Source organism: Gigantopelta aegis, chromosome 3, assembly GCF_016097555.1.
Source record: "Gigantopelta aegis isolate Gae_Host chromosome 3, Gae_host_genome, whole genome shotgun sequence".
NCBI classification, from domain to species: domain Eukaryota; kingdom Metazoa; phylum Mollusca; class Gastropoda; order Neomphalida; family Peltospiridae; genus Gigantopelta; species Gigantopelta aegis.
Genome location: NC_054701.1, coordinates 79,922,065 through 79,944,000, shown reverse-complemented (window position 1 = coordinate 79,944,000; position 21,936 = coordinate 79,922,065). Strand labels below are relative to the sequence as shown.

The 21,936-nt window shown below is 35.3% G+C and overlaps 1 protein-coding gene across 1 annotated transcript in view; it reads left to right on the top strand.

Annotated features, from left to right (window-relative positions):
- The first annotated feature begins 59 nt into the window (after positions 1-59).
- Positions 60-21,936, top strand: part of LOC121369142 (beta-1,3-glucosyltransferase-like) — a 28,573-nt gene continuing 6,696 nt past the window's right edge. The window contains exons 1-13 of the mRNA XM_041494015.1: positions 60-97; positions 6,394-6,468; positions 10,337-10,452; positions 11,420-11,499; positions 12,174-12,282; positions 13,159-13,295; positions 14,191-14,254; positions 15,360-15,479; positions 16,015-16,084; positions 16,734-16,847; positions 19,694-19,787; positions 20,592-20,714; positions 20,977-21,118. Of these exons, the coding sequence (XP_041349949.1) occupies positions 6,441-6,468; positions 10,337-10,452; positions 11,420-11,499; positions 12,174-12,282; positions 13,159-13,295; positions 14,191-14,254; positions 15,360-15,479; positions 16,015-16,084; positions 16,734-16,847; positions 19,694-19,787; positions 20,592-20,714; positions 20,977-21,118 (1,197 nt within the window). The 5' untranslated portion in view covers positions 60-97; positions 6,394-6,440. The remainder of the gene's footprint in view (positions 98-6,393; positions 6,469-10,336; positions 10,453-11,419; positions 11,500-12,173; positions 12,283-13,158; positions 13,296-14,190; positions 14,255-15,359; positions 15,480-16,014; positions 16,085-16,733; positions 16,848-19,693; positions 19,788-20,591; positions 20,715-20,976; positions 21,119-21,936) is intronic.

Below are 21,936 nucleotides of genomic sequence, written 5' to 3'. Positions count from 1 at the left end.
TTATAGTAACCAATGAAATTCGTTTTGTCTGATTGATACGTAGAAATTGCAATGGCGTTAAATGTGAATTGTCACAACTTTTTTTTCATTTTATTAGGTAATACCTTTTATGAATTGAATGACAGTTGTAAATGCTAATATTTGTAATTAATTTTGGTAATAACATATCGTCAATATTGAAATGGGAATTAATTTAGCATGTATAATGCTGGTTTTTATCGCCTTCTTATTAATTATCGGTATTGTTAGTTTTCATTTTGTGGGGTGTGGTCAGGTCAGATATGGTTCATCAAAAGTAATTTGGAGTGATTTGACTGGAAAAATATCTGCCCGGTCCCCCCTTCCCCTAACCCTAACCCTAACCTTAACTCCAACCCTAACCCCAACCCTAGCCCTAGCCCTAGCCATAACCCCAGCCATAACCCCAACTCTAACCCTAACCCTAACCCTAACCCTAACTAAAAATAATAATGGAGGGGACCGGGCGGATTCTCGGAACCGAACATACGGGTACTTCGACCCCTGGCCGCCATTGTTTATCACGTGACGCAGTGAAGCTTCTCCTTAGTTACATATGGTTTGATAGTGAAATGAGGCAACTTTGGTCGATCATTTACAACAGTTAACGGTCACGATGCCTAACACATGTTGTGCAGTTGGCTGCATAAACCATAACATGATGTTAAAAAAAATATCGTTTTACAAATTTCCAAAAGAAGACTAGGCGCCGCTTGTGGGTTGGGTCATTAAAACGACAAACCTGTTGGAATTCCATGGCTTCCCTCACAGAATGTGACTACATTGACTTTAATGTTGTTGCTTGTTGACACCAACAGAGATTAATTTAGCAAACAAAATGGTTAAAGCATGTGCAGTGATAAAAATCCCACATTATACTGTAAATAAAATACACAATTCCATCGTCTTCCATGACCCCCCCCCCCCCCCCCCCCCCCCCAAACAAAACGATGCATCCAGTTCTTGAATAGAGTATATTCCTTTAACATTAAATTTGTGTGGTCTTTATTTTTCATTTAATCTTAGTTGCTTGGATATTATCTATACTTGTATTTATTTTGCCATACCACAGCTACTACATCTTATTTATTTTATAATTTTAAAATAAAAGTTTATACTGCTCAATTACACACATATAATAATTATAATATAGGCCTAAATTCTTGTTTAAACTTTAATTATTATTTTTTTTTTTTTTACAAATGTGTCTGTAGCAGGCCTGCAGTAAGAAAATATAGGTCGTTCCCCCCCTCCGTGTGTTTAGTATTTACTTTGGTGCAGAGGGTAAATAATGTGTGTGCCTTTGTTTCAGTATATATATATATTACACATACACATACACATACACATACACATACACATATATATATATATATATATATGCTAAATTTCTAGGGAACATCACTAATGTGTGTGTGTGTATATATATACTGTATATATATATATATATATATATATGTGTGTGTGTATATATATACTCTTCAAAAAAAGAAACGCAAAAGGGTACAAATGGGTTATAACTCCGATTTTATGTTTCCTACCGGTTCATGCTTTGTGAATATAAGGTCATTGCATGTCCCAAACACATTCCCACGGTTACATTCGATAAAACGCAGCTACTGTACAATAAAGTTCCAAAATGTGAATATTCGCAAAAATGCAGCCACGTGCAAACCATGTCACCACTGCACGTGCGTTGTCTGCACGTGCAACATGAACACCGACAGTATAAAAGTGCAGGGTGTTCGCTTGCCTGGCCTCTGTATCTGGCCGACAGTTGACAATCCAGGACATGCCACGTCTCAGTGAACCGCAAAGAAACAATGCCATCGGCCGACTAGACGCAGGCGAATCCAGAACGGCCGTTGCCAGGGCCATTCCATGTGTCCCCAAGCACCATCTCCAGACTGTGGGAACGTTACCAGCAACATGGATCAAAACGTGACCTCCCTAGATCCGGTCGACCACGGGTCACTACCCCCGGGCAGGACCGCTACATCCGGGTACGCCACCTTCGGGAACGATTGACTACTGCCACCTCCACAGCCGCAGCAATACCAGGTTTGCGCAGGATATCCGACCAGACCGTACGGAACCGCCTACGTGAGGTAGGAATTCGTGCCAGACGTCCAGTTCGAGGTGTCATCTTAACACCACAACACCGTCGACTCCGACTGCAGTGGTGCCAGATTCATCGACAATGGCCTCAACTGCGATGGAGACAGGTGTGGTTCAGTGACGAGTCCCGATTTCTGCTCCGACGTCATGATGGAAGATGTCGCGTGTATAGGCGTCGTGGTGAACGTTATGCGGGCAAACTGCGTGCAGGAAGTGGACAGATTCGGCGGGGGTAGTGTCATGGTGTGGGCAGCCATCTCACACACTGGCAGAACTGACCTGGTCCACGTGCAGGGCAACCTGAATGCACAGGGCTACATTGACCAGATCCTCCGGCCACACATCGTTCCAGTTATGGCCAACGCCAACGCAGTGTTCCAACATGACAACGCCAGGCCTCACACAGCACGTCTCACAACGGCTTTCCTACAGAACAACAACATTAATGTCCTTCCTTGGCCATCGATATCACCGGATTTGAACCCAATTGAGCATCTATGGGACGAGTTGGACCGACGCCCTCCGACAGCGACAACCACAGCCCCAGACCCTGCCCGAAATGGCAGCAGCCTTGCAGGCCGAGTGGCCACCATCCCCCGGGACGTCATCCGTACTCTGGTTGCTTCAATGGGCAGGCGGTGCCAGGCAGTTGTCAAACACATGCGGAGGCCACACCCGGTATTGACTCCAGATGACCTTGACCTTGGTGGTGTGTCCTATCACTTACTCACAATGGACTAGAGTGAATTGTGAACAATCCTGCAACATTTGGTAATTATCGGACTCACCATTCAATAATTAAATCAATTCTCCAAATGTTACGACAATGTGGTTTTGCGTTTCTTCTTTTGAAGAGTATATATATATATATATATATATATATATATATATATATATATATATATATATATATATATATATATACACACTACATACATACACACACACACATTAGTGATTTCCCTAGAAATTTGTCAAGGCATGGTAGACCAAACACTTTTGGGGCATTTTCACCATTTTCGGAGCACTTTTTTTCATTAAAAATACACAAAAATTAATTGAAATGCTTTAATAAATGAATGGCAAAAGATGTAAAAGGCATATTTTATTAATTAATAATAACTTTTTGGGTGTTTTATAAAGGCAATTTTAGAATTAATTAGTGAAAAGGGCTTATTTAATCTCAGGGCAGCATGGTGCTGATTAAGGCAAGATGGTGCTAGACTATTGAGGCATGGTGCTGCACCGTGCTAAAACAAGCTAGGGAAAACACTACACATACATATACATAAATCTAAAAATACATAAAAAAATCTATTCTATTGTGGATCAATGTAATTTGGTGGTTGTGGTACATTTGTAAATTTTACTTGTTCAAGTTAGAGGACTTACCTTTTTACATATATATGTAGTTTCATGGTATTCTACAGTTCAGTGTGTGTGTGTTTGTGTGTGTAATCTGCTTTAGAAATTACCTGCAATAAAATGCATGGTCAACTGCCATATCTGATATTTGTTTTCCATTTTGAAAACACTGTTTGACATGGAGAATATAGCATTTAACTATCTCATTCATATATTTTCCTTGACTATGCTACATAAGTGCATCTACATGAGGTAATTTAACCCGGGTTAAAAGCAACTTAGGTTAAATATGTGTAGTCTAGTAGAAGGCATACGATATAGATCAGTTTATTAACAACCATATTTGCCTCCTTTCTCCAGCTGTATACTATTAAAAATTAGTTTTGTAGATATTACTTAAATTGAACTGCAATAACAATTCCAATACAGCACAAGACTGAACAAGAAAATATCTGCAATATCCATTGTGACTAGATATAAAACAACACCAATATATTAACCATTATTTACTCAGGTAAGTTTTTGTGTTTTATTACTAAATATACCAGGTTAAACCCTATTATTAAAACATTTGCATGTTTGTTCGACGAGGTAACACTTATGTTTTATTAGGTTGTAGACCTCGACATGAAAATAACTGAGGGAACTGATTATTTGCTCCCTAATGTAGTTTATGGGAGGCAATTTAAAATATTACCATATTGATACTACATGTATATAAATTCACATGCCAAAGGAAACTATATATTATTCTCCTTGAAACTAATCTCAGGTGTGATGGGTAAGTAGAGAGAGATATTGCTCCCCCTAGATGTCGAGGTCTGAGGATGGCTATATTTTATTATTGCTATTTTTTGTTGCCTGCATTCAACCGGTAAGGAAGGGCAACATCATGTGGTAATTTTGCAATCTGTAAAAACAAAAGCATTTCATTATTTCAAGAAACTGTATTTTGTTTTAAGAATAAAAGAATGTATTCAGTGGAACATTATACTGCTGCCAATACATCTATATAATAAGATATGACAATAATACTATTGTAATTTTGAACTTGTAAAGTAACAACTTTGCCATTGTTTAATTATTACATATTATTTGGAAATAAAATAATTATTAAATCATAAAAATAATTAACTTAATCATGCATACAAATTTTATTATAAATACAAATTATATATTTTGTAGCCCACATCATAATTATTATATTAATAATTATCTTATCATTTCAAAATTGTTAAAATTTATAATTAACATTACCTGAAAATTGCATCAACAAAAATTATATTCTGCCCAACCTGCCCTGTCCCCTTGACATTCAAAGTACACGGAAACACATCGGTACTAAATATAGATTATACTAATTCAGATTCCTGTTGTTCGTTTCTCTTATATGGCAACCCAAGCTGTTATAATACACATAAGACGTATTGCAACTATGTGTTAGCTACAGAAAATAAATGACAATATGTAAGGCATGTAAAAAGTTAATATGATAACTTTATTCTAATGTGAAACAGTAATCACTAAGGCTTTGCTTCACCCCCAAAGACCCGGATGATCGGTAACTAGGCCGTGTAACGTCACGCCGGTTCTGAGAATATTATACCATTTGACTTAGTTGGCTGAATTTTAGCTCTTGGTGGAGCCTTGCCTATTAGGGGTCATGATGTTGGTCTCCCATAGGTTTAGCCCATGAGAAGTCTTGATCGATTGGGTGATCTTTTTTTCTTTTCAATTTTGTCCTTAAAAGGGCATGGCTGGTTGATGTGGGCACCTGCACCCAGGACAGGCAACCAATGGGAATTTTACAGTGTGGACTGCTCATGTCATGGTATTAACAGTTGCTGTAACTTAGTGTCTAGTGATAGCATTTGACAACTCCACAAAACACACAGTATAAATTAAACTTACTTAATAATACTTACTTAAAATTTAATGAAACAACACACTTTTTCTGTAATTACACGACTGGAATTTTGTAAAAAAAAAAAAAAAAAAAGGATAAACTTTATGAAAGCAGTGTTTCACCATTGTATACCGTAAAATACTTTATTATTGCAGGAACTTAATTTTCATGCGAATACATTTCATGCAAAATTTATGATCCTATAAAAAAAAAATAACAGGCCACTGAAAATTGCAAGAATAATAGAAATAGTTATGGTATGATGTCAGGTGGGAGGTATTTAGATGTGTCCTTTATTCAATAGCCCTTCATTAGTGACTGTTTGGTATATATATAACAGTGAATGTGCATATCATTAATGATCATTACATTCTTGTAACGGTGCACCCATTGGGCTATTTCTCACTCCAGCCAGTGAGCCACGACTGATATATCAAAGGCTTTGGTATGTGCTATCCTGTCTATGGGATGGTGCATATATAAAAGATCCCTTGCTACTAATGGACAAATTTAGTGGGTTTTCTTTTTTAGTCTACATGTATATATAAAAATTACCAAATGTTTGACATCCAGTAGTCAGTGATTAATAAATCGATGTACTCTAGTGGTGTCATTAAACAAAACAAATTTTACATTCTTATAATTGATGGAAATGGAAATTAAGAGTCGTAACTAGTTTTGGAAAAAGTATGTTTATTTGTGAAAATTTTATTATTTGAGATATGACCTTATTGATTCCATATAAATTAACAGGCTAAGGGGAGCTAAAAATTACTTTTCTTGAACTACATTTAATCTCACGGGAGTGATGGAGAGCGGGAGTGAGCTCCTCTTAAATGGCTTGGTCTGTGACATATTTGTTTTAATACCTATAAGGAGAGTGGTGACCTATTTTACTCATGGTGAACACTGCTATTGCATGATGACATATTTATAAGTGTTTTGTGTATAATGAATATATATTCCATCTTTTAAATTCTTTTCAGTATGTCACATCATCTTTCTTAAATTGGTCTCTGAAGGTGATCAAGAAATGTTACAAAAGATCATGAAAGAAAGAGGTATTTATGATCATACTAATTTTCCTTGTTCTGTAAGGTACACATATCTTTGTAATTAAAGTAACAGACCCTAATTTTTAAACACTACAGTAAAATTTTTATTATTAGAGATGTTTTTGATTATAAAAGTCAGACATTGCTTAGATTTTATTGTTTAGATTATCCATTTCCATACATCCAAAGTATTTCTGGTCATCCTGGTATTTTTAGCACCACGAAATACATTTTTCATATTTTTGAAAATGCACGTACCTCTGAGTAATAATGGTTATGTAAACAAGCTCTAGTTTTTTTTAAGTGTATTTCCCCATTTCAACATGACAGACTGTGTTGTAACGTTGTTCAAATATGTTACAGGTTTGTAGATTAACCAAGCTTAGTGTTCATTATTATGGGTTGAAACTAGGGTCTGCAATTATGATAGACGTCAAGTTATGTATAGTGAATCATGGAACAGTATTGCATTGTTATTCACTATACAAGGTTCAGAGATTGCAATGCAATTTAAAAATATTTAAGATAAACCAATGAAATCATATTATTATTTGGCACTTGACATTACAGTAGCCAGCTACAATTTAATTTTCACCTGTTATTTCTATTGTTAATAACATCACTGCATTAGACTTTCTCATTAGGATCACAGTGTAACAGTGAATCATGGAACAGTATTGCATTGTTATTCACTATACAAGGTTCAGAGATTGCTATGCAATAGAGGTATTTCACATTCCACTGCGCATGTGCCCGTTGCGGAGTTACTCGAGGACGCAAACCGCGAGATTTCGCAAGATCTCGCCAAAATAGACCTATCTGCAAATTGGGGGGCAAAAGCAATGGGAGGCCACGACCATTGTTCAATTATTAACTGTTCCAACCGCATATGTCCGGGAAATTCGTTATCCTTCCATCGATATCCAGCCAATGGATATCGGAAACGATTGTGGGTAATCGTTTCACGTAGAAAACGATTTTAATGTTACTCTAAGTACGAGGGTTTGTTCGGCACATTTTGTAGGAGGGAAGCCAGTGAACGCATAAGGGACCAAAACCTTACCGGTTCTGTACAGGACGTTCCTACACAGGGCGGTCTAGTATACTTAGATATGGTGGAAAACACATTAACAGTAAAGAAAATAAATATATATTTTGTATATAAAGAAAATATACCGTATGTATATTTCGGATTATACTCAATAAAATATATAACGTGTGCGTGTGTAAATATAAAAAAAAAAATATGTAGTCAGAACAGCTCTGTACAGAACGTTCCTATACAGGGCGATTTAGTATTCTCTACTTAGATATGGTAGTAAACAGTAAATAAAATAAAATAAATATCTATTTTGTATATATACAGAAAATATATGTATATTTCGGACAATACTCAACAGAATATATATATATATATATATATATATATATATATATATATATATATATATATATATATATATGAACTTTTAATGTTATTATTACTCAGTATGTTTCAAATTTAATTATAAGTATTGTCTGTTATTACTTTACGTTCATCTAGGTATGAACAAAAAAATCATCCGCAAACTTGTGAGAACGGCTTCGCCGATTCACAAAATTTACGGATGATTTATTTTGTTCATACCCCGATGAACGTAAAAGAAATAACAGACACTCCTTAAATAATAATAATAATAATGATATATAAATATATATAGAGTGATGACGGCTCTGTACAGGACGTTCCTACACAGGTCCGTCTAGTATTTTATATACTTAGATATGGTGGAAAAACACATTAACAGTAAAGAAAATAAATATATTTTGTATAATACTCAATGCGTTCATGTTGACACTGTATAAAAACGTGTGTATGGGTAAACAGAACGGCACCTACCTTCAAACCCCCCCCCCCCCCCCAAATCCCCCTTTTTTAAATTCCCACTTTATGGATATACATGTAACAGCATAAAAATCTCTTCTTGTTTTTTAACTTTTCCCAATTAGATAGACACTAAGAAAAATGCAACAAAACACCTTCTGATATATATACAGTCAAACCTGTCCTAGCGGCCACCTGTATTCAGCGGTCACTTGCCTTAAGCGGCCACTTTTTTCCTCCCAAACGATTTATAATGTAAATGCACTTGTAATAAGCGGTCACCTGTCTAACGCGGCCAGCGGCCACCTAAATCTGATCCCAAATCGCTAAAATACCTGCATTAAGCGGCCACAGTAAAGTTTTACTCTTATATAAAAGGGATATTTTAACAACAGCGATAGGTGCAGCAAATAACCGATCTTCACACCTTCAGGAATAATAGTACCCATTCAGTCCCGACATCTCCACTGTGTATCAATTAAGGAAGTATGAATCTGACATGCATCTAATTGCCTCTGGGCAGGCTACGCTTGACATTTGTAGATTCACTTACTATAACAATACATCGCATGAAGTCGGAATTAAATAATTAAATGGAAAAAGAAAACAAACTTGTGGAAAACGGTTAATTTAATATATTCTATTTGCATTATTTTTGAAGGAGACAACATGTCAAAAGTTGATTTATAGTCAACTATGAAGCACACATCCGTTAATTAGCAGTACAGACGGTAAAACAAGAAACAACAACAAATGTTTTAAAGACTATATATGTGGCAACCTGTACTCAGCGGCAACCTGTCTTAAGCGGCCACGTTTATCTACTCCCTTGTGTGGCCGCTTAAGACAGGTTTGACTGTAGGTATTATATATATATATATATATATATATATATATATATATATATATATATATATGTGTGTGTGTGTGTGTGTGTGTGTGTATGTTTATATATATACTCTCTCTCTCTCTCTCTCTCTCTCTCTCTCTCTCTCTCTCTCTCTCTCTCTCTCTCTCTCAAATATATATATCGATCGATGCCATAACCTGTCGATGCCATAACCTATGGAATCTGTCAAATGTTTTGTTTATACTTTTTACGAGATAGTCTTTTAATCTGGCGTTATCAAAACCCTCGGATACAAGTCGCAGAGACTTTGTCCAAGTTGTTGCACTGCTTTTTAATTTGAACCATTCCGCTGTAAATTTCAGCAGACCGTTTTCTACTGCCATTATACCATCTAATTCGAAATATGTACATGTTAGTTGCCAAAGTTTAAAAGTCTCCTACGAAGCTACTCAAGTCGCCCATAACAACCTGTCTGTCACGCCCCCCAATTTGTAAATAGACTAGTTTCAGTCTATTTTGTCAAGGGACGTTACTCTTCGCGCGCATGCGCAATAGGAATGTGAAATACCTCTATTTAAAAATATTTAAGATAAACCAATGAAATCATATTATTATTTGGCACTTAACATGACAGTAGCCAGCTACAATTTAATTTTCACCTGTTATTTCTATTGTTAATAACATAACATTCTCATTAGGGTCACAGTGTAAACTAGTCCTAGAATATAGTTAGCAGTTTGGTCTAATGGTTGTAGACAAATGTTCAGTGTTTCTGCCAGAAAGACATTTTTGTGTATGGGACTATGGAATTGAATGCAACTACAGTCAACAGGGGGTATGGGGGGTCTCCCCAGTGAGAAAATGGGTTAAGTTAGGGTTAGTGTTAAGAAAAATCATAAAGTTATGATAAGAGTAACTAATTTTGTCAAAAAAATAACAAAAAAATTAAATATTCCAAAACATTTGGTTATGGCACCATACCCGTTTTACCCTCTAGCAGAAACCCTGATGTTGTGTGCACATATGTGCATGGGTGTGTGTATGTGTATTTGTGTGTGTGTAGATGTGTGTGTATGTGTGCGTGTGCATTTTCTTTCTTACAGTAGTATTGCTAGTTTTCTATTTATTAAAATTATGATTTTACTTTTTTTTATTTTTAGAAGTGAAGTTCAAAGATGTTGTGTTTATAGTGTTGAGTCAGTCCAACTCGTATCATGTCAAAAGAGCTGATCTTTTTCAAAAACATTTCACAGAACAGCTTCAAGATGTACCTCAGGTAATCTTTACTGTTGATGTATTCCTTGTCATGGATTTAAAACAAAACAGTTTAACGTTTTAGCTGTACAGTACACATTACTAATTGAGAATGGATTTTTTATGTTGAAGACAGGATAATCAAGCATCATAACAGTAATACATGTATGTGTTTTTATCCCAGAATCACTGTTTCTATTGGCCAGTTATGATAATCAATTAAAGTCATAAACGTGTATTAGCAGATTATGACATTTAACGTCACATCATAAATACAGTACAAATTGCTCCTTTGACTTCTATATAGCTGAAATAACAGAAATAATAGCTTTTTCCCTTAATTTGTATGGACTACAGGATAAAAGTAATAACTCGTTAATGACATAGAATATCGGTTTTTATCCTGTTCAGGCTGAATGGAAAATTCCGATCGGCAAGCCTCACAGAATTTCCCACTCATACCTACCCAGGATAAAGCTTGATATCCTACATCATTAACTAGTTATTCTCTATTATGGTGAGGTAAAGGTCACAACATATCAGTTGTCTGATTAGTTGTAATGAGTGTGACACGCACACCAAACTCATTTGGCTCTTATGTAGATTATTGTTATGCCGCAGATCTTTTGAATATCTCACACTTAGAAATCACTTTTTTTTGTATTTTTCAGACATGGGCCTATTCTGTTATTTGATCCATTGAAGATTTTGTTTTAATTAGATTATAATATATTATAATATATAATATGATTATAAATGTGCTTGTAGAAATCATTTTATAGGTTTGGTTTTTGGGGTTGTTTTTTTGGGGTTTTTTTTTTGGGGGGGGGGGGATTAATCACAGTCTGTGTTATTTTGCCCATGAGTTCCTTGTCTTACATATGTAATTTCAACATTTTGATTGGGTTTTTTTTTAAATCGTTTACTTTTTAATTTCATAAATAATAAATTAAAAATAATTATATTAAAATACTTGTTTTCACTTCCAGTCGGATCATCCACTACTATTTTTCCTACACAAACAGTGGCCAGAGGGAGGTGCCTACACACTGTTTCCACTGATGGAAGGGTATGTTCATTGTACAGGTGGTTCTCTTTACATGTTGGGGGGCGGGACGTAGCCCAGTGGTAAAGCATTCGCTTGATGCGCGATCGGTTTGAGATCGATCCCCATCAGTGGGCCCATTGGGCTATTTCTCGTTCCAGCCAGTGCTCCACAACTGATGTAACAAAGGCCATGGTATGTACTGTCTTGTTTGTGGGATGGTGCATATAAAAGATCCCTTGCTGCTAATCGAAAAGAGTAGCCCATGAAGTGGCACCAGCAGGTTTCCTCTCTCAATGTCTGTGTGGTCCTTAACCATATGTCTGATGCCATATAACCGTAAATAAAATGTGTTGTGTGTGTCGTTAAATAAAACATTTCCTGTTTACATTTTTAAATATGTTTACTGAATCAGTCTCTAGGCAGATAAATATTTATAAAATATTACACCAATATATTCCTATAACATCAGGTTTACAGATAAACAAATCATTTGACATCTAATATATTACGTTTTGAAAAACAATCATGAATTACAGTAAGCATGCATTTACCATAAATTGAGCTTAACTTTCAAACATCTTCCACCTGTGTCCCCTTCATATTTTTAGAAAATATTCCTTAAATATTAATACCTGTGAAGAATTAATTTCTTTGAAAAGAGACTGAATTGTTTTATTTTTTTTAATATATTGCAGGTTTGCAGCAAACTTCTCAAACAAAGCTTGGATATTTGTATGCGAAGAAGAAACTAGGATAAATCTTGCAGGATTGATAACTGTTTTATCATCATTTGATTATCATGAGGTAATAGGGCATTATACGTAACATATACTTTTCTCAAGGTATCGGTTTTCAATAAGTTTGATTAATATGGTTTAAACAATGTTTATTTTACAAAAACATATTGGGATTGGTCAACAGGCTTAGCCTATATTAAGACCTCTCCCTAGATTCGAACAAAGAGAAAGAAAAAATATATCATTATAAAGCAGGACGTAGCTTAGTGGTAAAGCGCTCACTTGATGCGCGGTCGGTTTGGGATCGATCCCCATCAGTCGGCCCATTGGGCTATTTCTCGTTCCAGCCAGTGCACCACGACTGTTATATCAAAGGTGGTGGTATGTACTATCCTGTCTGTGGGAAAGTGCATATAAAATATCCCTTTCTGCATTAGAAAAAATGTAGCAGGTTTCCTCTGATGACTATATGTCAAAATTATCAAATGTTTTACATCCAATAGGCGATGATTAATGAATCAATGTGCTCTAGTGGTGTCGTTAAACAAACCAAACTTTGTTTAGACTAATATTTCACAGAAATCTTAAAGTCCTTTCAAAGGAAATCCTTTCAAATTTGAAAGAAAATCCTTTATTCAAAATGTCCTAGGAGAAGTACAGCAATCCACCACTGACCCAGTGGTGTGATGCCCACCTATAGAACACGTTTGTTTTCATGATCAATCGTACCCACCTGGTGTTAGAAAGGTAGGAGAACACTGTATAAGAAATAAGGCCATGTACACTTTATACAGAAGGAGACAGGACACAGTTGGGGTACCATCGAGACATTGGCAAGGGATAGACCGGCGTGGAGGAACTTCGTCGCTGCCCTAAATGCCATTAGGCGTGACAGGAAATGAGAAAAAAACACTTTATACAACAGATGCGTTTTTTGTTGCAGCAAATATTTCTTGGCAAGCCTCTGAGAGATTATTCATCATCAATCATCCATCATTATGCATTTTACGACAACCCCAGCAGATTTCTATATCCCGATCCGGCTGGGGGATTTGCCTTGACTTTACCATTGATTAAAAGGTTTGTATTATTAATTATGTGTACTATATTGAATTGTATGTATGTTAAATTAGTTTTATCCTGAAACCACTGTTTCTTTTGGCCTATTATGATGTCCGATTAAAGCAAAGTCATAAACATATACTAGCAGAGTATGACATTAGATGTCACTCGTGTGATGCCATATGCATAGCTACATTGCAAAATCATTCATTTGACCGCTAGGTCATCGTGAAATGTAGCTAAAATAATAAAAATAATAAAAAAATTGCCCTTAATTTTTATGGTCTGCAGGATGAAGATAATAACTAGTTAATGACATAAGATATCGGTTTTATCCTGTCACAGTCAAATGAAAATTTTTCCATTCCTACCTTCACATGATAAAGCCAATATCCAATGTCATTAATTAGTTATTTTCTATATAACTGACAGTTCCTTTATAAGAAAAGGAAAAGAACAGTTGTCATTAAAAATGTTTTTACTTTGCCATCTGTTTAAATAGTGGTATTGTGTCAGCATCATTAATTAGTGTATTATATTAGATGGTACACTACTTACAATCAAAATTGTATATAACCGAAAGTTTCTTCTAAAAACAAAACTATACAATAGCTAAAAAAATTGTTAAGTTAAACAATTTTCATTGTTCTTAATTAATATAATATCCTCGTTTTGTTTTTACAGTCAACAACAGAAAAAAAATGTCAGTAGCTGTTGTATTTTTTGTGTTATGGAATATGTGTGCATTTATGAAACTGTTTTTACATTTTTACTCCCTTAAACACACAAAGTGAGGCTAACAAAAAAACTAGTCTTCTTGATAATGCTTACGATATACAATAATACATTTTTTCCATACTATGTGATTTGATTTTCGTAGTAATGAAAACATTGTTGTTTTTCTTTTTTCTAGTATTGTCGCAAGATTGAAGTCTTCTAAACTGGAGATAGACTTTGTTATTGATCCTAAACATGAGGTATTATTTATCATTTGATTGTGTCTGTCTGTGTGTGTGTTGTGTATGTGTGTATCTTTGTGTGTGTGTGTCTGTCTGTGTGTTTGTCTCTGTGTTTGTTTCTCTCTGTGTGTGTGTGCATGTGTGTGTGCGTGCGTGTATGTAAAATCATTGTTGTAATTATGTATGGTACTTTACTGTTCAGTCCCAGTAAACTATAAACTTTTACATCATTATTACTTTCAGTGCTAGCTAAGGCACTCGCCAAATTTGCCAATTGCGAATTTTAAAAGCAATTGGCGAATAGTATTTTAATAATTTGGTAAAATAATTTCATGAAATAGTTGACATTTTGTTAGAAAATAACTGTGTTTCTTCAGTTTTTTAGTTCAATAGATAACGTGTCATGATATTGCGTTGGGACAGGTACACACTGAAATGCATATTTTTATTAATGAGTCAGGTATATGCAACTTTAAAAGTTCACACTGTAAACAAGAAATGCTGAGTTGTTTTCAGTAAATTTACTTTAGTGTTTTCTTACATCAGTTTGTTTTGACAAATCTATCCATATTGTGTTATTTGGTAGTAATTTCCTCCATTTGTTATGCAGAGCACCACACAAATGACAAGGTGTAAAGCAAGCAGTAAATCTAGTTAGTGTGAACAACAACAACTCATTTTACTTGTCCAAAATGCAGTTTATTTTAAGGAAGGTTTTTTTTCCTTGTTCATTACATGATTACTTTCTACCAATATAAAATAATACTTTCATTCTATCAGATCCTCATTGCATTTGTTCGTTGTCTTTTTATTTTTATTTTAAAAAAAATTGTGAATTACTGGTTAAAAATATAATCCATCAAGTAATTATTCAATCACTGCAATTAAGAAAAAAACAAGCAGTGGAAAAAGATTCTGACATAGTCCACAGCAAGAAAAGTGCCGTGGAGAATTAAAAACTCCACAGCAATCTCCACAGCATTGCTGATTGCCATGGGCAATTGCAAGGATTGTTATTCTGTCGATACATTAGGCACACTTTTCACATTAATATTTTGTTCACATTAATATCTTGTTCACATTAATTTCATGATTTGTAATATTGGTTTTGTTTCTTCTTCAGTTAGCCAAATTTATACGGAATGAAGATGAAGGGACTCCATTGACAGCGGTTCGAGAATTTTGTACCTCAGTGACGTCAGACAAGTGTGTGACGTCATTACCTCTTCGCTTTCCGCAGTGTGTGAGTATAAGCTATACTCTGTGACAAACCGTATTTCATCCAGTCTAACATGCAGTAACTCTGTTATTTCAGTTCATTCATTTATTTATAGTTTTGGATTCGAAGACAATCACACACACACACTGTGTTGTGTCACTGGTCAAAAACCATAGTGGCGAAACATATCAGGTCGAATTTACAAAGCCTGTTTTTCACTAAAACACATCTAACTACCTGTATTTACAGTCCTCAAACACCTGTGTTTATAAAAAAACAGGCTTCTTAAGTTTGGCCCATGGTAGGCAAATGTAGAAAATTTAATTATCCTGTCAACAAGAGCTAATGTATGTAATTGGTTCTTAAACAGTGTCAGGCCTGACAAAATGAAGCAAACTTTCAGACAAATTATTCAGCTGATAACCACCAGGATCATCAAACCTTGCATGCAAGTACAGCATGGGATGACAGTGTGTTGCATACCGTAACTTGGTCACCATGACCTACTTTTGACGGGTGTATCATGTACCTCACCAGTACTCTTTGTTTCTCATTTCAGGGGACTCCTTTACCAGTAGATGATCTGTTTGTTGCTGTAAAGACATGTGGAAAATTCCACAAGGACAGAGGTAATAACTTGATTATTTTAAAACTTACTTAACATTAAATTCTGATGAAATCTTAAAGCTGCATATGTGTGGGAGATCATTTCCAAGGACAACAGTTCAGAAGGGTATTTTATGTGCACATTCTCACTAACAACACATCATATATCAGTGCTTTTGATATATACCTGTTCACATCCCAACCAGTGCCTGTCGGTGGGCCCATTGGGCTATTTCTCGCTCCAGCCAGTGCACCACGACTGGTATATCAAAAGCCGTGGTATGTGTTATCCTGTCTGTTGGATGGTGCATATAAAAGATCCCTTGCTGCTAATTGATAAGAATAGCCCATGAAGTGGCGACAGCAGATTTCCACTCTCAGCATATGTGTGGTCCTTAACCATATGTCCGACGCCATATAACTATAAAATAAAATATGTTGAGTGTGTCATTAAATAAAACATTTCCTTCCTTCTCTACCAGTGTCCCATAACTGCTATATATCATTGGTCATACAAAATCTCCTGCTGCTAATGGAAATGTATAGCAGGTTGCCTTTGAACACAACATTTTCAGAGTTATAAACTGTTTGACATTAATCAATGTGTTCTAGTGGTGTCAGCCAGTACCGGTATGTACTTAATATAACCTTGATATCATTTTATTTGCTCAGTGTCTGTGGTAAAGAAAACGTGGGGACAGGAGACTACAAATATAGAGTACTACAGTGATAAAGAAGATCCTGACATACCAACCATAGATCTGGGTATAGAAAATACAGAATCAGGCAAGTAACCATAGTTACCACTTTTAAGGGGCGGGATTTAGCTCAGTTGGTTGAGTACTCGCCTGAAGTGCTTGTATCGCACGATCAAATCACCTTGGTGAATCCATTCAACTGACTGAGGTTTTTTCATTCCAACCAATGCACCACAACTGGTCAAAGGCCGTGGTATGTGCTGTCCTGTCTGTGGGAAAATGCATATAAAAGATCCCTTGCTGCTAATGGAATAAAGTAGCGGGTTTCCTCTGATGACTACATGTCGGAATTACCAAATGTTTGACATCCAATGTGCTCTAGTGGTGTCATTAAACAAAACACTTTAAATTTTTTATCACTTTTAAAGGCACTGATACTAAGCCAGAATAATATAATTAATTAAATTACACATTACTTATAAATTCTTGTTTAAATTATTAATTTAAGCAAATCCCATGGTTTTTGGTGATCCAAGTGTTTGTGTACATACCTCAGAAATTTTCCTTTTTTCATTAAAATATACCTTTTAAAGATCAATAAAATGCTAATCAACTGACTGGCCATCTACTATAATGGTAAGCCAAGCCATATTATCGTATTTGACCGGAAATAAGCCCAGGGGGCCAAGACAACTCATTGTGAGCTTAGCATGGGGTGGGCTTATTCCCAGACAAGGGGCCAGTTTTGTTGAGAAAAAAATAAAATAATAATAAAATAAAATAAATAATAATAATTAAATGAACTAGGAAGAAAACAAAAAACGTTCAGTAGCACCTATTAATTAGTGTTCCATTTGTTATTAATAAATAATAATTGTTTATTAATTATATTGGTTTTTTTACTAGTATCTAATTATCAGAAACACACCTTCCATGTTACAATTACTTACCAGTTCTGTTTATTTACATCCAAAATTTAATGCTGAGAAGACTTAAAACAACAGCAATTAACAAACTCAATAGCGTATACACACGTTTGTGACACAGGCAGCCAGCTTACACTACAAAGAATTGTCAATCTAGGTCATTGTTCTTAGCCAATCAGAATAAGGTATTTGCCTAATTAGCATTAACTGCGGACCCAGTGTGGTGGTAAGAATAGACATTGGTTTTGGTTCAGGCATGCAATTGGAAACAATGTTATACACGGTTACTGTTAGACTGCTAAATCTCACTGGTGGTAAAATATTGTGTTACATTTGTGTTTAATTATCTGCAGGAGGTATGACCTTTTAAATGAGCTTTGAGCAAACTTGCAGTTTCATGTTATTTATAAGGTGACGAAGTTGGGGGTGGGCTTATTTACGAATGAGGGCCTAATTTCTTAAATGCTATTAAAACGGAGGGGGGGCTTATTCAAAGACATGGGCTAATTTCCGGTCAAATACTGTAATGATGATCTAAAACCTAAACTCTTTTGTAGTAATCAATGGACAAATATGCTGACTTATAAATACATTTTGATATAACTAGTTTGATGAACATGCTTTATTAGCTCCAATGATATCATTGACACTGAAATAGCTCTGTTCAGATACAAATTGCAAATAGAAAATGGATGTTACAAACGAAAGCCATTCATAGATAAAACTGTGCTCAAAAAATAAAAACAGGAATATGGGTAATTAGGGTTAGTGACTTTAATTTGACCCATGTATTATATATAGTCCATGACAAGACAGACTGGTAAACATTGTTTAGATATTTAATGGCAATTAGCTAACTAATGATGTTCTAAAAGTATTTTAAAAGGGAATATTGCAAGGGTAGTTCTATAATAATGCATGTGGGAATATTGTGTATCAAGGGCAGACTTCAAATAATTTTATTTTTATTTTTGCTGATTATTATTTTCAAATTGGTGTATCACATTGATTATAATAATTTTAATTGCATGCATATTTGGCTGTGTAGCAGGATACATTTGTACATTAATTCATTTACTCTTTTTATTACCCCAGCGGTCACTCATAACTGGGAAAATATTTTCCATATTTTCTCAGTGAGAAATATTCTGCATTGGTCTAATGAACAATACTATTGGACAATTTAACGCTTACAAACCAATGACCTTGTTGGTACTAAATATGACGTTATCACGATTTGGCAAGCACACAAAATGATGTCATGTAGTTTAAAGAGTTTGCGTTTACGGCTCTTTGTTTTTGGTATTAAATTTATAACCAAATGTCATTTTAATGCAATTCATTATAGATTTTGTAGCAGAATAAAAAGGACTTGTTTTTGAAAATTATACATGAACTGATTAAATTACAAAGTTATAGCAATTCTCAGAACAGTGCGTAAAGTGGTTTACATCGTTTCTATACAGGTTGGCCTTTGTGAATGTGCATAAAAAATAAAGGCTTTTAGAGAAAATATAGCTGAGGTAATAAATAGAATAACAAACTCTGTGCCAGTTATTATCAAATTTATGTCCCTCGTGAAATAATTTTCATTTGTCACTCGCTAAAGCTCGTGACAAGTGAAAATTATTTCACTCGGGACATAAATTTGATAATAACTGGTAACTCGTTTATTATCCTCTATTTATTCCATTTAAGAAAAATAAATTAAGTTTTGGGGGTTTAATATTATCATCATGGCTATATAGAAACATTAGTCACATACATTTAGCCTAAAGTCCTGCAATCATATTTCCGAAGCAATCTTTGCCTACAAAATCTTAAAACCATTATAAGGTATGACGTCACTATGGCATGTGCTGCAGTGACGTCACAACCAACGATGGTTTTATGATTTAGTAGTGCTAAGATAGCTTCGAAAATAAGGGTCCTGGCATGTGACATATTGGCAAGACATTTTGCATTATGGTACCTGTGTGAATTTTCACTTTGTGTTTAACTATTTCAGGTCACTGTGAAAAGACGTTGGCTATTATAAGGAGAGCTGCAAATAATTCTGATGAACCATGGCTTCTGATAGCCGATGATGACACTATTATAAGGTAATAAATAATTTATTCTTAAGAACCTGTTTGAGCTAACTGATTTGGTTATGCTTACAAAATATATTTTAATGAACAATTGTGGGAGGCAGGATTTAGATCAGTCAGTTGAGTGCTGGCTTGAGGTGCTTGTGTTGCAGGATCGAACCACCTCAGTGGATCCATTCAACTGATTGGGTTTTTTCGTTCCAACCAGTGCACCACAACTGATCAAAGGCCGTGGTATGTGCTTTCCTTGCAGCATTAGGAAAAGTGTATCGGGTTTCTTCTGATGAATACATGTCAGAATTACAAAATGTTTGACATCTGATAGCCGATGATTAATTAATCAATGTGCTCTAATGGTGTCATTAAACAAAACAAACTTTGAACAGTTGGTTACCAATAGTCCTTCCCAGCAAAATGAACATTGTAAATTTGTAAATAATTTCAGTTTGGTTTGACATAAGTAAAAAAAGTCAAAATGTTTTGAAAATAACAATACCTGTACAATTTTTGTGTGCAATTTAAATAACAATCGGTTTAGAAATATATCAAATTATAGTGTACATACTATTGTAAGAAAACAACATTCACTGCTGGGAAGCACTATGGGTAAACATTATATGAATCGACTTTTGGTTACATACGATTTTGAAATATTGTCCCCTGCTTGAGTTTTATAAAATGTATAAAATTTACAACCCTCCTGTATCATAGAAAATGCTATTGTTATGCCCTATGTGAAATAATGTATTTATATTTTTATTTTAATATTCTTTAAATATCCAAGACCTTTTCACACAGAATTAGTTTTTTTTGTAGTCTGAAACAGTTGCGGAAACTTCTTGCTTGTTACGACGCAAAGGAAGTTGTCGTTATGGGAGAACGATATGGATATGGTGTTGCTAAAGGTTACGGCTACAACTACATCACAGGAGGTGGCGGGTAGGTGTTTGTTACGGATTCGTTTTTATTTCTGGAAAAAGGTAAAGTATATATTTCATTTTGAATTAATTGATATTTAAGGACACCTCTATGTGAAATAATCCCATTAGACTTTGGGTTTAAATGTTGTTTGCAATATCTGTTCATTTATTAAGCATGATTTCTCCCCACTATTTTTAAAGCTTTTTCTGTGGTATGTATTATAGGGACTTGAACACCCATTGCCATTTGAAAGGCTGATTATGTTGTGTTTTCCTTGCAGGATGGTGTTTAGTAAACCGGCCGTGAAGCTGTTAGCCGAGGAGTGTAAGTGTCCCGCTATCGACTCCCCAGACGACATGATCCTTGGGATGTGTCTCGATCGGCTGCAGATAGATCTCGTACATTCACAGTATATACATCAGGTAAAAATACTGGGGTTTTATTATTAGTACCCTACCGGTCCAACCGGAAGGGACCATAGATTCAGTGTTCTCGTTGGGTGAAAATTAAAGGAGGGCGGCCACGCGGCACCACACCCTTCAAAAAAAAAAAGAAAAAAAAAGGAAAGATTGGTTACCATATATCGTTGTGTGTTTTCGTTGTCGACTTTGTGGAAAGACATACTCCTTATTTTCGCCTCTCATTATTTGCTACATACAAGCCAACTGATGATGTCGGTGGGGCGAGACGTAGCCCAGTGGTAAAACGTTTGCTTGATGCGCGGTCAGTCTAGGATTGATCACTGTCGGTGGGCCCATTGCGCTATTTCTCATTCCAGCCAGTGCACCACGACTGGTATATCAAAGGCCGTGGTATGTGCTATCCTGTCTTTTGGATGGTGCACATAAAAGATCCCTTGCTGCTAATCGAAAAGAGTAGCCCATGAAGTGGCAACAGTGGGTTTCCTCTTTCAATATCTGTGTGGTCTTTAACCATATGTCCGACGCCATATAACCGTAAATGAAATGTGTTGAGTGCGTCGTTAAATAAAACATTTCCTTCCTTGATGTTGTCGGTCTGACATTCACGGGCAATTCCGGTTTTGCTGAACCAATCAAAGTTTTAAAATTATTATTTTTATTAATAAAGATTTGAAGATATATGTAAAACAATAAAGATGTTTGTAAAGTGATCCCCTCATGTGGGATAAACAAATTCTCTTCATTTTATTTCCATCTTCATCGAATGAATTGATCACTTTGATATCGCCAACTGATAAAAAGTAGTTTTGTTTTTGGAA